Here is a 15,969-nt window from a genome sequence, read left to right as displayed (position 1 = left end):
ATAAATATGTGTATTATACATATCCTAACTGTACACATATATTATGTGTAGCTATAACATTTCACTCCTTGTAAAATTATTTTCAGTGTGACGTTTACATGAGAAGTCTTTTTTTTGTCCTCCCCAAAATAAATTTATAATGATTTTTAAACGAGGTTGAGGATGCATGTTTAAAATAGGTTTATTTTTTAAATCTTCATTGCTAAAACTTTTACAGTTGCCAAATATTTGAATGTGACACACACAAACACACACATACACATATATATACACACAGAAACGTAAATCTAGTGCCACTGATGATAATTTTCAAATGTACCCACAGGTGTACCCATATTTGATGATTTACACCCGTGGTTCTTACCTTGAGATGATCTTGCCCCCAGGGGTCACTTAGCAATGTCTGGAGATATTTTTGATTGTTAAAAGTGAGAGGCGGGTGCTACCAGCCTCGAGTGGGTAGAGACCAGAGGTGCTACTACACACCCTACAGGGCTCAGCACGGCCCTCACCACAAAGGCAGTGTGGTCCCAAACGTCAGCAGTGCAGAGTCTGAGAAACAGTGCTCGACATTGGTGGTATTCCATTTGCGCAAACTGCCAAATTCCAAAGCATCGGGAAATAAGATAGCTCAGAACGTATGATTATTTTGAATGCCTAGCCTGGACTTCGTGAGTGTCCAGATACCCGCCCCCCCCCATTCCCCTCCTCTTAGGTCCGGCTGGTTCATGGTCTCTCTCTGGCCCTCAGAACCTTGTGGGGAGGTAGGCTTGATCATACAGGTGAAGCATGAAGTCTGCGTGTGCCCTCACTTGCTCAGTCTTAACGAATATGTGACATAGAGGTGCTGCCATCCACATGGAGCTGGAGAAATGATGGAGTGGACCAGACTTCCTCAAGGCATTCACGTTGTAAGTCCTGGGACAGATCCGCCAACTGAATTCTACCTTTATGGAATTCTGTGGTCCAGGGACTACATGATGCATGATGTCCACATGTGTGGACCAACTCAGTTAATTCCCAGAGAGTTAGAAACAAATAAGTAAAGAGAGGCTCAAAGAATTTAAACTACTTGCTCTATACCTGCTTCATGCCAACCCTGGGCTGACTTCAGTGCATTTTGTCTCTGTACCTGGGAGTGTTTTGAGCAGGTCTGCGTTCAAAATCCCAGCATTTCATGGATATTGAGGAGACCTTTTCTCTGCCCTGCCCCTTTGCTCACTTGTGGCTCAGCCCAGCCCCACAAAGGAGGCATGACACGCCATCTACTTAAAGCTCAGAGAGGTTGACTCACTTCTCCAGCTCACAGAGAGGTAGCATTTGGGGACCCAGGTCTATCAGAATCAGAAATTACTGGCATCTCCTATGACCATGACGAAGGCTTGAGAAGGAAGTACTGATGCTGGTTCTAAACCAGAAGGAGTTTCAGGAAAACAAGATTTCAGACAAGTCAACACCTCTTTCACGTTTTTTGTCTTTCTCTTAATTATTCAGCAATTGGATCATGCTGTGGCAGAAATCCAAATGTTGTCTCCAGTACAAAGACAGAAGCAAACACATAAATCAGCCATTGGGTGTGATGCGAATTTTCACTCTCAATGCCACCATCCTGTGTTGTAGTGCATTTTCATCCAACTCTGATTAACTTGGCCCAGGATGTCATGGATGACAAAATTTCCCCCAGACGTATTCTAGCTCTGTGATAGATCTGGCTCAGATATGTTTCATTAGAAAATAAATGATCTGTTTGACATATTCTACTCAACCATTCCCTGAAATGAAATGTATAATTATATTCTAGTCCAGAAAGACTCTGAATAACCCAGAATAATCTGTGTCCTTAGAAACACATCTGTCTATTTTCAGCTGAAGAATGCTGTATTTAAAGGTAGAGTCCTGTAGCGAACAGACTGGTGGTTGCCAAGGGGGAGGGGGTTGGGGGAGGAGGGATGGAGTGGGAGTTTGGGGTTAGCAGATGTAAGCTTTCATGTATAGGATGGATAAACGACAAGGTCCTACTGTGTATCACAGAGAACTATATTCAGTATCCTACGATAAACCATCATGGAAAAGAATATATTAAAAAAACTATGTATATGTATAACTGAATCACTCTGCTGGACAGCAGAAATTAACACAACGTTGTACATCAACTCTACTTCAGTAAAAAAAATGTTGATTAAAAAAAAGGTAGAGTCCTTGCAACACCTCATGAAATGTTTTCTGTCTCTAATGCATCATTTATAATACTCATGTGCGACATTCTTGAATGTCATACGCACAGTGGTTTATCTGGAGAGAGTCGTCATGTGATCCCCGTAGGGACAAATTGAGGTGGTCCCTTTTTTTTTTTTATTCTGGTGGCGCCACGTGGCTTGCAGGTCTCAGTTCCCCGACCAGGGATTGAACCCGTGGCCCTGGCAGTGAGAGCGCCGGAGTCCTAACCACTGGACCGCCAGGGAATTCCCAAGGAGGTCACTCTTTAAAAGTTAACTCCTCCCAGACTCAATAGGAAGATGGCTCAAATGTACCAGAAGGTTCTTAAATAGGCTGCAGGGTTTACCCTTGAAGGCATGCAGCGCTTTACGTGAAAATCGGGACTGCTGTGTCAACACTCTTAATTATGAATGGTGTCTTGATGTGACAAGCACTACGGCATGCACTTGAGATGCACCATCTTGTTCAGTTTCTTACAAGGAGGCTGAGATTCAGGGCGGTGATGTCTGGAGCCCACAGACACGTGCCACTGCGTAGCGCGAGAAGGATGAGTACCCGGTGTCAGTGCTCTCGCCATTGCGTGTCGCTCCCTTTGTGGTCGCTGATAAATACCCACATGGCATGAAGCCAGCCTGGTCTCGGTGCACACTTCCCTTTACCCACCTTGGAAAACTTCTAGCGCTCCACTCCTAATACCTTAGGAAAAAGTGACAGTTCTTTTTACATTTATTTATGTATTTATTAGTGTATTTATGTATGTATGAATTTATTTAAAAATCCTATTGGGGTACAGTTGCTTTACAGTGTTGCATTACAGTTTCTACTGTACAGCAAAGTGAATCAGCTGTGCGTATCCATATATCCCCTCTTTTTTGGATTTCCTTCCCATTTAGGTCACCACAGAGCATCGAGTAGAGTTCCCTGTGCTCTACAGCAGGTTCTCATTAGTTAGCTATTTTATACATAGTGGTGTATATATGTCAATCCCAATCTCCCAATTCATCCCACCCTCTTTACCCCCTTGGTATCCATACGTTTGTTCTCTACATCTGTGTCTCTGTTTCTGCTGGGCAACACTCTTTGACATAAATCACAGTGATATCTTTTTTGACCCACCTCCTAGAGTAATGAAAATAAAAACAAAAATAAACAAATGGGACCTAATTAAACTTAAAAGGATTTGCGCAGCAAAGGAAACCATAAACAAGACGAAAAGACAACCCTCAGAATGGGAGAAAATATATTTACTTTATATTGGAGTATAGTTGACTTACAATGTTGTGTTTCAGGTGTACAGCACAGTGATTCAATTAAACATATACCTATATCCATTCTTTTTCAGATTCTTTTCCCATATAGGTTATTACAAAACACCGAGTATAGTTCCCTGTGCTATACAGTAGGTCCTTGTTTATTTTATATATAAAGTGACAGTTTTTTAAACATCTGAGAAACAGTGTTATGGGAGCTCCTATCCATTGATGGGCCAATATTATCAATAATAGTGCAATTAGGAGACATCAGTACAGTTATCTGTGCAATGTGTGTAACTTTTGGCGGTGTGTTTGTTCATTCAACAAAGACTTGAGTGTTTCCGGAGTATTGGCATCGTTCTTGCTGATGGGACTCACTGTAGAAATTAAGACAAGCGATTGTCTGGCGAAATTCTACTGCCCGCAGATGCCGCTGTACAAATTCATCGGTGAATGAGAATTTCCTTGCGTGATGTTGAGGGTTGCGTGGAACACACAGCAAACGCCATCGGTGGCAGTGGTCTTGCCTTCCTTATCCTTGTCTGCTTTTTTCTCCCATTAGGCTGACCGCTCTGCCTTGGACTTCTCCTAAGTGATCGTTGCCCCGGGGAGGTGTTGGACGGTCACCGCTTCCTTGGAGCCTCGCACGGGCTGGAATTCGGCACCAGGATTAAGAGAGGGCTGCTGTCCCGTGATGGGCTGCCGAGAAAACCGCCGGGTTTGTTGTTAACCTTGGGCTCTGTCTATGACCCATCGGAGAGGCTTCCTAGCAAGCCCTTCCCCTCTCCAGGGTCTTGGTCCCTGGAAAGCCGTCTCTCTCTGCAGGCTCCCTTCACGGCTTGCTTTGCTTGGAGTTGCATCGCACGGACGCCCGCGGATGTGGTGGTGAACCATGTCGAGACCCCAGGGACTGTTATGGCTTCCGCTGGTCTTCACCCCAGTCTGTGTCATGGTGAACTCCAACGTCCTGCTGTGGATCACCGCCCTGGCCATCAAGTTCACGCTCATCGACAGCCAGGCGCAGTATCCTGTGGTCAACACCAATTACGGCAAAATCCGGGGCTTGAGAACACCGCTGCCCAATGAGATTTTGGGTCCAGTGGAGCAATACTTGGGGGTCCCTTATGCCTCGCCTCCTACCGGGGAAAGGCGGTTTCAGCCCCCGGAACCCCCCTCCTCATGGACTGGGGTTCGGAACGCCACTCAGTTTGCTGCCGTGTGCCCCCAGCACCTGGATGAGCGGTCTCTCTTGCATGACATGCTGCCCATCTGGTTTACTGCCAATCTGGATACTCTGATGACCTACGTTCAAGATCAGAATGAAGACTGCCTTTATTTGAATATCTATGTGCCCACGGAGGATGGTAAGTACTTATTCTAAACAGAAAACACCTGCTCGCTCAGCCTCAAATTTGCCAAGAGGGTTGTATAATGTCCTGTGCATGATATTTTCTATAACCATTCATTTTTTTTCATATTGAGTTATCTCAGTAACGTACCATTTGTTCGACTTGAATTTACACAGTGTCTAATCGATGGAGAGTATCATAATTAATGACTTAATTCTTTCCATATATTGCCTATTTAGCACTGCTGTAGTCTTTATTTGTAGGTGATAGCCAGTGTGAGCATATAGTCTTCTATGTTATACCTGAATCATCTGTCAAGGAACGGATCTATTTGTTTTTCTCTTTCTGACTCACTTCACTCTGTATGACGAATACAGTATGCTAACACGTATATATGGAATCTAAGGGAAAAAAAAAAAGGGTCATGAAGAACCTAGTGGTAAGACGGGAATACAGACACAGACCTACTAGAGAATGGACTTGAGGACACGGGGAGGGGGAAGGGAAGCTGGGACAAAGTTAGAGAGTGGCATGGACATATATACACTACCAAACGTAAAACAGATAGCTATTGGGAAGCAGCCGCATAGCACTGGGAGATCAGCTCGGTGCTTTGTGACCACCTAGAGGGGTGGGATAGGGAGGGTGGGAGGGAGACGCAAGAGGGAGGAGATATGGGGATATATGTATATGTATAGCTGATTCACTTTGTTATAAAGCAGAAACTAACACACCATTGTAAAGCACTTATACGCCAAGAAAGATGTTAAAAAAAAAAAAAAGGAATGGATCTAGAGAAACTAATAGAATTAAGAATATTAGCATGCTGACGTGAGCACCTGAAAATTATATAAGGAATGGTTCCTTTGGCTTTAATGCCTTAAGATATTAGTACTTTTTGAGTCTTAAAAGGAACCACTGATTGTTTTAAATACACAAGCAAGGGATATTTGATAAAACTATTGGACTTGTTTGTTTAGAATCCATGTTGTTGATATAAATTTGGACTTTATTTCCTGCCAATATTCACTGCAATCAAATGGCAAATGTGTGTCATCAGATGATTCTAACTACGTTAGAAAAATGATTTTCTTGCTTGAACAAAATGCCCCTTTTCTTTTGGATAACACAACAGTGAAAATCTGTGAAAACAATCATGTTCCATATATTAACTTAATCCAGTACTAGTAAAACTTGGATATCTCCTTGTTTGTGTAGACCTCAAATTAAAATGTTTGCTAACCAGACCAACCAGACTCAAGGTAGTCTACAATGAAAGTCCATTTCTCATTTCTTGTTTGCATGTGCTCTTTTTTATACAAGGAGAAGGAAAAACATAGAATGAAATCTTCCTGGAACTTAAAAAAAAGTAATTGAGAGGAATCATAGCCATCACCGTCTGCTATAGAAACTGAAGTGTGTCCTTGTCCTTAGTAACTTTCATGCAGACATTTCTTTTCCTTTTTTTACCTTTAATCCTTGGGAGATGTTTGTCAGTGAGCTTTGGCTGGAAGTCTGCCATAAACGATGACATTATTCAGTGATCTCCAAAGTCGGATCGCATCTGCCATGTTGTTCTTGCTCCGTGCAGATGCAGAGAGGTGGCATGGGTACCTTTCTCGAGAAACCAGGACGGGGGCGTCTGTTAGGGAGATGACAAAGAATGCCCAGGGAAAGTGAAAGGGTTGAGCTTCATTATGTTAGTAGCGTCTGGCATGTGGCTATTGTCACTATGGTGACAGATCTCACAATTACCTTATAAAGTCTAGGTCTTGAATAGGGTTCAAGGGGTTAAACTGACACTGGACGCCTTACGTCCATGCCCGGTGCTGAGCTGCCCTAGTGCGCAGTAGCCCGCAGTAGCTGCTTGGTGCATATGTAAGAGGATGGATAACCGCACCCCAAACCAATTAGAGTTCTCATTTCAAAGCCACCTGGGTCATGGTCTTTCTCATCATGAACTATTCAAAGAAAGGAATAAAAAGAAACAAAGACAGGGTGGTGGAAACAAAACAGGGTAAAGGATTAAAATTGCTTTCATGGGACTTCCCTGGCGGGCCAGTGGTTAAGACTTCGTCTTCCAGTGCAGGGGGTGCGGTTTGATCCCTGGTCGGGGAGCTACGATCCCACATGCCTCACGGCCAAAACAGAAAACCAAACAAACAAACATAAAACAGAAGCAATATTGTAACAAATTCAATAAAGATGTTAAAAAATGGTCCACATCAAACAAAAATCTTTAAAAAATAAAATAAAATAAAATTGCTTTCATCATAAATTTGATATGCTGGTGTCTCTGAACCGGTGACTTTATAGCATTAACCTTCCAAACAAGGAATGTACTTCAAATAGAATGCCTGCTTCTGAGAGGTCAGGGTACAGTTACACCGCCCAGGAAGACAAATCAGTAGCTTCCTTGATGACAGACCCATAGATGTGCAATTGTGTGGATTGAACCCATAAACGATTCGGCCGTTTCTTTGTGGTTCAGGATTGAATAGGAATTTGGGAATAGAAACACGCGAAAAAAGCTGCCGAATAGAGAAGCAATCTAAATTTAAGAATAAAGGCAGTGCTACCTGTTGATTCCTCTGGGCTTTTTAGAGCACTCTGGCACGCAATATCTCACACCATCTTGGTGGGAGAATCAGAAATCTAATCGGGGCTGAATAGGTAAATTTGATCTCCCTACAATAGATACATAATGGAATTTTGCTGGTGAGGGAAGCTATATGCCCGTGTGTTTGCAGAAACAGAAAATCACAGCCTATTGGGTCAGGAGTTTTGAGGGTTTAAAAATAGATGACTTGCATCCATTTGTGAATCAACATGGAGGTTTAGATATTTAATTATTGGTTATTACTAAATGAATAAACCCCACTTGTACAATAACACATGGAAATTACGGCATCATGCTGATTTCTCCAAAGACCTTCCTTTAGGGCATATCTTAATTCATAACAGTGCATTTCATTTAGTGTGTGCACAGCAGTATTGGCTATTTGGAATTCAGTGTTCCATTTTGGTACTCCATTATTTTTTTTAGATTTGTCGTGATGCATTCATCCAACGGTGTGGCCATCTGACTTCCCTACCAATGATAGTTCTGAGTTCCTATCCTATGCTAGTCAAGCTTCACATGTTGGCATGGCAACAGAGACAAGCATGCTTAATTTCGAGAGACACACAGAGACTTGTTCTAGGCAGAATAATGCCTCCTCCAAAGAAGGGCATGTCCTAATCCCTGGAACCTTTGAATATGTTACCTTACAGGGCCAAGGGGATGAAGGTTGCTGATGGAATTGAAACCGCTAGGTGGCATTTTCGGGCGGGCTCTGAGGAGCTCCAGTTCTTTATGTCTCAGTGCAGAAAGAATTCAACGAGGGACTTCCCTGGTGGTCCAGTGGTTAAGAGTCTGTGCTCCCAATGCAAGGGGCCCGGGTTCAATCCCTGGTCAAGGAACTAGATCCTGCATGCTACAACTAAGACCCAGCACAGCCAAATAAATAAATAAATATTAAAAAGAAGAAAAGGAATTCAGCGAGAGGCAAAGTGATAGATAAGAAGTGATTTATTAGAATAGGACACTTGTGAGCCTTACAATCAGGTAGGCGAGAGGGTGCCGTGCGCCACTGAGAACTTAGTGGGCTGCAGTTTTATAATCAAAGGAAAAGTGGGGAGGGGGAGAAGACCACCTTCTTCCTCATTCTTGGGTAGACATCAGGCTTCCATCCTTAGCTCCTCCTCCACATCAGGCAGGGGAGTTTTCTTGTCCCCCCCATGGTCAAGTTGGGACTTCCATGGCACAGTAGAAAAATTATTTCAGGTCTCAGTACAGTGAGGGTCTTTCACTTTGAAATGTCACTGTTCCATAAATTATTGTTTTTTATGTCTACAGAGAGCATGTCCTAGGGGTCATTAACTTACTGAGCTCACTGGGCAGGATGTGGGTCTCATGCCACCATTTTTTTTTTTTATTGTTTTGGGGCATGTCTTGTACTTCTGTTGCATGATTTTGTTGCCAATGAGCCTGCTTGGCTTTGTGGTTCAGCACGCCTGCTTTCTTGAGTGATCATTAACTTACAGGGTCTCCCATACTTTTTTCTTTACGTACAATCCCCTAGTGGGATTAACTATTTAATTACCTACTTTGTCCCTTTACTCTGTCCCTGTTGTTATGATATTTGCTTATCCATTGACTTTAAGATGGAGGGAATATATTCTGGTTTATCTGGGTGGGTCCATATTTAATAACAAAAACTCTTCATTGTGAATAAGGAAGCAGAAAAGGTGATGAGGACCAGAGGGAAGCAATGGAAAAAAGGCACAGTGGCCATTGCTGCCTTCGAGGACAAGGCAGAGCCAGGAGTCGAGGAACCCTGAAGCCTGTCAAAGCTGGAAAAGACAAGAAATGGGTTCTCTCCTTGAGCCCCAGAAAGAAGCATAGCCCTGCCCACCCTTCAGTTTTAGCCCAGTGGAACTCTGACCTTCAGAACTCTAAGATCCTAAATATCTGCCACTCGAAGCCACAACATTGGTGGCAATTTGTTACAGCGACAACAGGAAACTCATAGAGTTTTGCCAGCCTTTAATATAAATACCCTAATTGAAAACAACATACACATCACTAAAGAGTTGTTCTGAGCTTTCTGAGTTACTACCCATTCTGAGATGCTAATTTGTTTGTTACCCTTTCGACCTCCAGAGTAACTGGTTAAAAAAAAAAAAAACAACACACACACTCATTTTAACACTGGGTAGTTAAAATTTGCTGCTTTCCCTTATATATATCAAGGAGGGACTTCCCTGGCAGTCCAGTGGTTAAGACTTTGCCTTCCAATGCAGAGGGTGCAGGTTCCATCCCTGGTCGGGGAGCTAAGATCCCACATGCCTTGTGGCCAAAAAACCAAAACATAAAACAGAAGCAATATTATATCAAGGAGACAAAGTTGGTTCCAATTGGTGGGTGGATATTTTGCAGATTTGAGGTTTAACCTGTACAAAGTAGATACCCAACTTTTGGTTCCTCGTTTTAGAACAGATTTATGGCAACTCTTACTAAATGTCATATTCAAAAGATACACTGATTTTACACAGGAACATAATGAATGGGCATTTAAGATTTCCCAGGCATCTAAAACAGATGTCCAGAGTAGGTGTCAGTGAATGGCATGGAGCAGAACATCCAAATGGTCCTCTTTTCTCATCTGTCTCCGCAAAATGTCCCTCACGATGACAGCTGTACCTCTAAATGTCTTCTTCTGTGTTAGCAAAATCTTTTGGGCTCCCCATTCCTTCCCTCTAGACCTCAAGATCTGATCTGTTATGGGGAAAGTGATTCTCTATCCTTTTAAAAAATAATTTATTGATGAATTTATTTGACAGAATGCCAGTTAATTCTTACCCGCCCCCTGGTTTTATTGAGATACAGTTGACATACATTGCTGTACAAGTTTAAGGGGGACAGCATGATGGTATGGCTTCCGCATATTATGAAACGATCACAGTAATTTCAGCTAACATACATCTTCTCATATAGGTACGAGAAAAAGAAAAAAAGGAAAAGATTTTTTCCTTGTGATGAGAAGTCTTAGGATTTACTTTCTTTACAACTTTGCTGTATCTCATAGAGCAGTGGTAACTAGCGTCATCAACACTGTACATTATACCCCTAGTACTTATTTGTCTTGGAACTGGATGTTTGTACCTTTCGACCCCCTTCATTCAATCCCCCATTCCTCTACCCCCACCTCTGGCTGCAACAAATCTGATCTCTTTTTCTACGAGTTTGGTGGTTTTGTTTGTTTTTTGTTTATTTTTTATTTTTTCAATCAATTTTTTTATTGGAGTATAGCTGATTTACAATGTTGTGTTAGTTTCTGCTGTACAGCAAAGTGAATCAGTTATCCATATACATAGATCCACTCTTTTTTTAGATTCTTTTTCCCATATAGGTCATTACAGAGAATTGAGTAGAGTTCCCTGTGCTCTACAGTGGGTCCTTATTAGTTACCTGTCTTATATATAGTTGTGTATATGTTAATCCCAATCTCCCAATTTGCCCCTCCCCCGCTTTCCCCCTTGTTGGTAACCATGAGTTTGTTTTCTACATCTGTGACTCTATTTCTGTTTTGTAAATAAGTTCATTTGTAATATTTTTTAAGATTCTACATATAAGTGATATCATGTGTTTTTTGTGTAGATTCCACATAGAAGTGAATACAGTATTTGCCATTTTCTGACTAATTTCACTTAGCATAATGCCATCAAGGTCCATCCACGTTGCCACAAATAGCAGGAATTTCCTTCTTTTATGGCTCAAGGATATTCCATTATGTATCTACACCACAGATTCTTTACCTGTCCATGCATAGATGGACACTTAGGTTGTTTCCATTGCTCGACTGTTATGGAGGGTGCTGCTGTGAACATGAGGGATGCAGATACCTTTTCTGTACCCTTTCTAATGTCAGTTTGGTTCACTCCGTCAGCTCAGCTTGGAGGATTGGTCAGGAACTTGCCTGCCAGGGTGCAAATGCCAGCCTCTTCCCTTACCAGTTGAGTGATTATGGACAAGTTCCTTAGCTAGTACATGCCTCAGTTTCCTTGTGTGTAAAATAAAGATGAGCTGGGAGATTTAAGGTATTAATCCATATGAAGTGCTTTGTCTGGTATCTTGTACCTATAACGACTCTGTAATCTGATGTTAGTGGAGCATAGTTAATACTAGAAAAGAGAACCAGAACTTTTCAGCTAATTTGCATATGCATATTGGTCTAATATCATGTCCAGTACATAATAAATGTGTATTGTCTATAACATAAGTATTTACTGTAGTATTGGAGGGGTCAGCTTAAGAAACGGGACCAAGCATCCATCACTTCTGACAGTTCCTAGTATGGCTTTAACAAAAGGGAATTTTGAGGAATGGCATTTTTAAAATAGAAGGTATAGTTGATTTACAGTGTTGTGTTAATTTCTGCCATACAGCAAAGTGACTCAGTTATACATATATATTCTTTTTCATATTCATTTCCATTTGGTTTATCACAGGATACTGAATATAGTTCCCTGTGCTCTAAAGTAGGACCTTGTTGTTTATCCATTCTATATATGATAGTTTCCATCTGCTAACTCCAAACTCCCAATCCAACCCTCCTCCATCCCCCTCCCCCTTGGTAACCACAAGTCTATTGTCTCTGTCTGTGAGTCTATTTCTGTTTTGTAGATAAGGTCATTTGTGTCATATTTTAGATTCCACATATAAGTGATATCATATTTGTCTTTGTCTGACTTACTTCACTTAGTATGATAATCTCTTGCTCCATCCACGTCACTGCAAATGGCATTATTTCGGGAATGGCATTTTTTTTTTAAAGAGCAGAGTATTATCTTGTTCTGCTTTATTCCTAAGCTTTATCTTTTTTAGCCTGAGTTGTCAAATGGATTTTTAGCATCCTGTTTGACGTACAGAAATTAATCATCAAGGAAGCATTAAAATTCATTTCTTGGAAGAGGAACTGAGAACATCCAACGACAATAGCACTATTTTTTTCTGTGAGATAACGGAAAAATTAATTGCCTTTCTCTTTTCGTCAAGTCACAGATAGTTCAGTTGTATGCAGAGTGGCAAAGTCTAGTTCAGTTGTAGGCAGAGTGGCAAAGTTGTGTGCAGAGTGGCAAAGTTTAGTTTTAGTGGCAAAAACTAAAAGTTGACTAAGTTAACACAGTGAGAAAGATGTTTTAGCCAATCCACATCAGCACGCAGCTATGTGAAAATCATTAAATGCTTCCCATTTTCATCTGTTGGGGGATTTTTGACGTTGTGTAGACGTGGCTTGTAAGTGAAGATAATTAGGAAAGATTATTTAATAAATAGCTCCCTGACAAGGATTAATTGAAAAGAATTTAGTATTTTGTGAACAAGATTAAACTAGAGTAGATTTCTGGCAACATGTGTCTCTCTCCCAGCTTAAGAGATTCACCAATAGAAAAATAATCCTGTGGTGGGTTTAGAAATTATATATATTATGAATAATGCTATTTGGTTAGTATGCCTTATACTTGTTTGAGTAATTCAGAAAAACTGTTCTCTAAAGAAGAGAATTTCCCCTTACACTTGTCATTTTCCAAAACATGAGTTTTAACTCAATTCCATTAGCAATTTATAATTTTTTTCACAATTAGAACAAGTCCAAATGACTTAGGATGTATTAAAAAACCCCTTTGCTAGGCATGCGTATTATAAACATTACAAACAAACTGTTCAAGATAGAAAGTTGAGGTGCAATTAGTCCGCTAGAGTATGTGTCCGGTGTCCAGAAATCTCCTCCTTATTTACTCGTGCAGTCTCGCCCCCAGGACATGTAATAGCTTCATTTGTTGCCAAAGACACTGCTGGTTTGGACACTGTTGTTTATTTTGCATACTGTCTTGGCAAAGCCTTCATCCTTTTTAATATTGAGTGACCTCAGTTATGAATAATAATAGTACTGTACCTCCTGTGAATGTTAGGGTTATAGTGATTTTGGAGTAAGCTACTGTGTAAGAAATGATTATAAAATAGAAAAGATCAGTATGTTCTTACAACTTTAATTTTCGGGTAGTTCAGTGTTCATCTCATTACAGTATCTGTCGTCCGAAGACTGAAGTTCCTTGGGTGCCAAGATGGGGAGTAGGTTCCTGTGTATCTAGTTTGTTGTTTGGTTTTCCTAAACCAGGCTGTCTTCATAAAGAATTAGTTTCATGTTTTCTCCTTTACGGTTGAGAATCCTTATTCTGTGTGCGGTGACATCCAAACTGCAGTGAAAGTGAACAGAGCTGAGAATTCGTTAGCTTTGGAGTTGAGGACCATGGGGAATTTGTGAGGAGTGCAAAACAGCAGCCCTGTGTAAATAAATCAGACCTACAAATCATCTAGGAACTCACAGGCAACTGAGGCAGAGAGAGAGTCTGAAAGAGAGTGATCTATTCATGTGCTAACCACCTGTTAAGACAAAATGAAGACGAGAGACACGGTAGTCTCTGTCTTATTATAATTCAATCGAATATTCTATTTAGGCTTGGCGAAGTAAGTTTCCACAACTGGAAACAGAGAAAAAAAAATGAAAAGAATTTTTCTTGTTAGATATCACGTCTGATTATTTTGAGTGGTGATGACTGGCATTGGTATATAGTTCGTGGTGTGTGTGTGTGTGTGTCTGTGTGGCTCTGTTTGTGTGTAGGATGTTGGAGGAAAGCCCACAGGAAAAAACATCCGTAATTCCTTTAAGATCCAATGTGTTACAGTTTTCTGGAAAAAGCCAAAAAGCACATGGAGATGACAAGACTCTGCCTTCCTCTGTGAATTCCAAGCACTCTGAAGTTTCCCTTAATCAAGATACTCTCTCGTCCGTTGTGAATGTGGTTGTGTGTACAATAGTCAAGTTTGCCCTGGGGAAGACTGTGTGTTCCCATCAGAAAGAGAGGAACACTGAAAGTATTGATTTGTCTCAAGCAAAGGAGCTTTTGTAGTCGGTTTCGACACAATCTGAAAATTACATGTTCTGAAACACTCCTATCAGTTTTCTTTAAAATGTAGGCTTTGAGCTATGTTCTGTTCTGTCTGTTTTATGACATGACATAATCCATCATTCCATCAAAAAATGAGCGTATTCACCTGACATCCCATCTACCTGCTATGTGTTCACTGTAGTTCTAACCCCAGCCAGATAGTCTATGGATCTCCAGATCCCAACTCTGATGCTTTGTGTGTTTTCTTCTCTCCTCCATTCCTTATTCTCTCTACAACCTTTTTAGGTGATTCATTGAAAAATATTGATAAATCACTATTTGCATTTAACATATGCAAGGCTTTGGGTAAGCCCAAGAGGTGATGTAAAGAAATGTAAGCCCTTTGATGGGAAAGTAAATGAGTCCCAAGAAAAACTAAAGTTTCAGAAACGGATCATTAGGCACAGTGAATTCAAGCAGGGAATGCTTTAAGTTTCCACGAGAAAAAAAAAAAGGAAAAAGAAAAGAGTTTGAAAGTTATGTTTTCCATTGAGGACCCATGATGAAAAGGTTTCCACCAATCTCGAGATGAATATCCGAGGCATGTACACCTGTGTTGTGCAATGAAGAAGGGCTTTCTGAATCCCCCAAAATGAAGCTTCTTATTTGTTGCTTCTCTAGATGGACCAAGACATAAAAAGTATAAAATGGGGAAAGAGGGAGGGATAAAATCATGACAGAACTATAGGAAGGTGCTTTGATGGTATAGTTTAACATGCAAAGTACTCACTTGGGTATTTTTTGCATTGTTATATTTTTGACATTGGAGGATTCATAAATGGAATTCCATCCAAAGGAATGCTAATAATGCATATTTTTCTTCTCAACAGACTGTGCAATAAGATTAAATCAAAGAACACGAGGTTCCTTTCTTACCAAATTCAGATGTACTTATCGCCTGGAATTTTTTTTTTAAATCATTAGAAGCTTTACTGCTCCCCCCAAATTTTTACCTAGTGAAATACTTTCATAACTCTATATTTTATAATGTGTACATCCAGATAACTAATGTGATATTGCTATAATATTTTGTGTGTTTTAAAAAAGTAGTTTAGATTTAAAAATAAAGTATTAAACCTTAGAAAACTGTATCTTCCCTAAGAAAATTACACTGGTCAAAACATATTAGCTTAGATTAGATATTTCCTTCTGAGTTTAAATCAGATAATGAGATCAGATTCCACTGTAACACATTGTACAAGGATGTTTGCATCTCATGCATTTTTTTCAAAGAAAGGGATTGTGGTACGTTGAATATCCTACTACCCAATCATCATATTACCTGGGGGTGAGTGATGGCATCAACTAGCACATAAATCACAGAACTGTGAAATCTTCCACGTAGAAGGAGCTGTGGGACCCATTTCACCGACTTTCTCAATGCAGTGTTCCTCCGGTCATTAATCCCCTGAAGCCCTAAGCAGAGATGAAACATCCTTCTCCGTATTCCTAGAGCTTCACTCCAGTCATTTTACAAGGCTACACCCCTAGGAGACTGTAAACCTTTGAAAGCATTTGTGAGCTTAATGAACCATCTACTTGAATGTATGGATCAAATGGACAACGGACAGTTCCTGGACATGCAGCCCTTTTTGGAC

The 15,969-nt window shown here is 40.7% G+C and overlaps 1 protein-coding gene across 8 annotated transcripts in view; it reads left to right on the top strand.

Moving 5' to 3' along the window:
* Positions 1-15,969, top strand: part of LOC309653429 (neuroligin-4, X-linked) — a 581,567-nt gene that overhangs the window by 319,777 nt on the left and 245,821 nt on the right. For 7 of the 8 annotated variants that reach the window (XM_082448092.1, XM_082448095.1, XM_082448088.1 and 4 more), the window contains one exon: positions 4,033-4,834. In XM_082448092.1, the coding sequence (XP_082304218.1) occupies positions 4,363-4,834 (472 nt within the window). In that variant the 5' untranslated portion in view covers positions 4,033-4,362. Of the gene's footprint in view, positions 1-351; positions 4,835-15,969 lie in introns of those variants that run through there. The other variant, XM_082448093.1, reaches the window with a different exon arrangement.

The sequence above is a fragment of the Balaenoptera physalus genome, assembly GCF_965194825.1.
Source record: "Balaenoptera physalus genome assembly, chromosome: Y".
NCBI lineage: Eukaryota > Metazoa > Chordata > Mammalia > Artiodactyla > Balaenopteridae > Balaenoptera > Balaenoptera physalus.
This window is presented reverse-complemented; position numbering and strand designations above follow the sequence as displayed.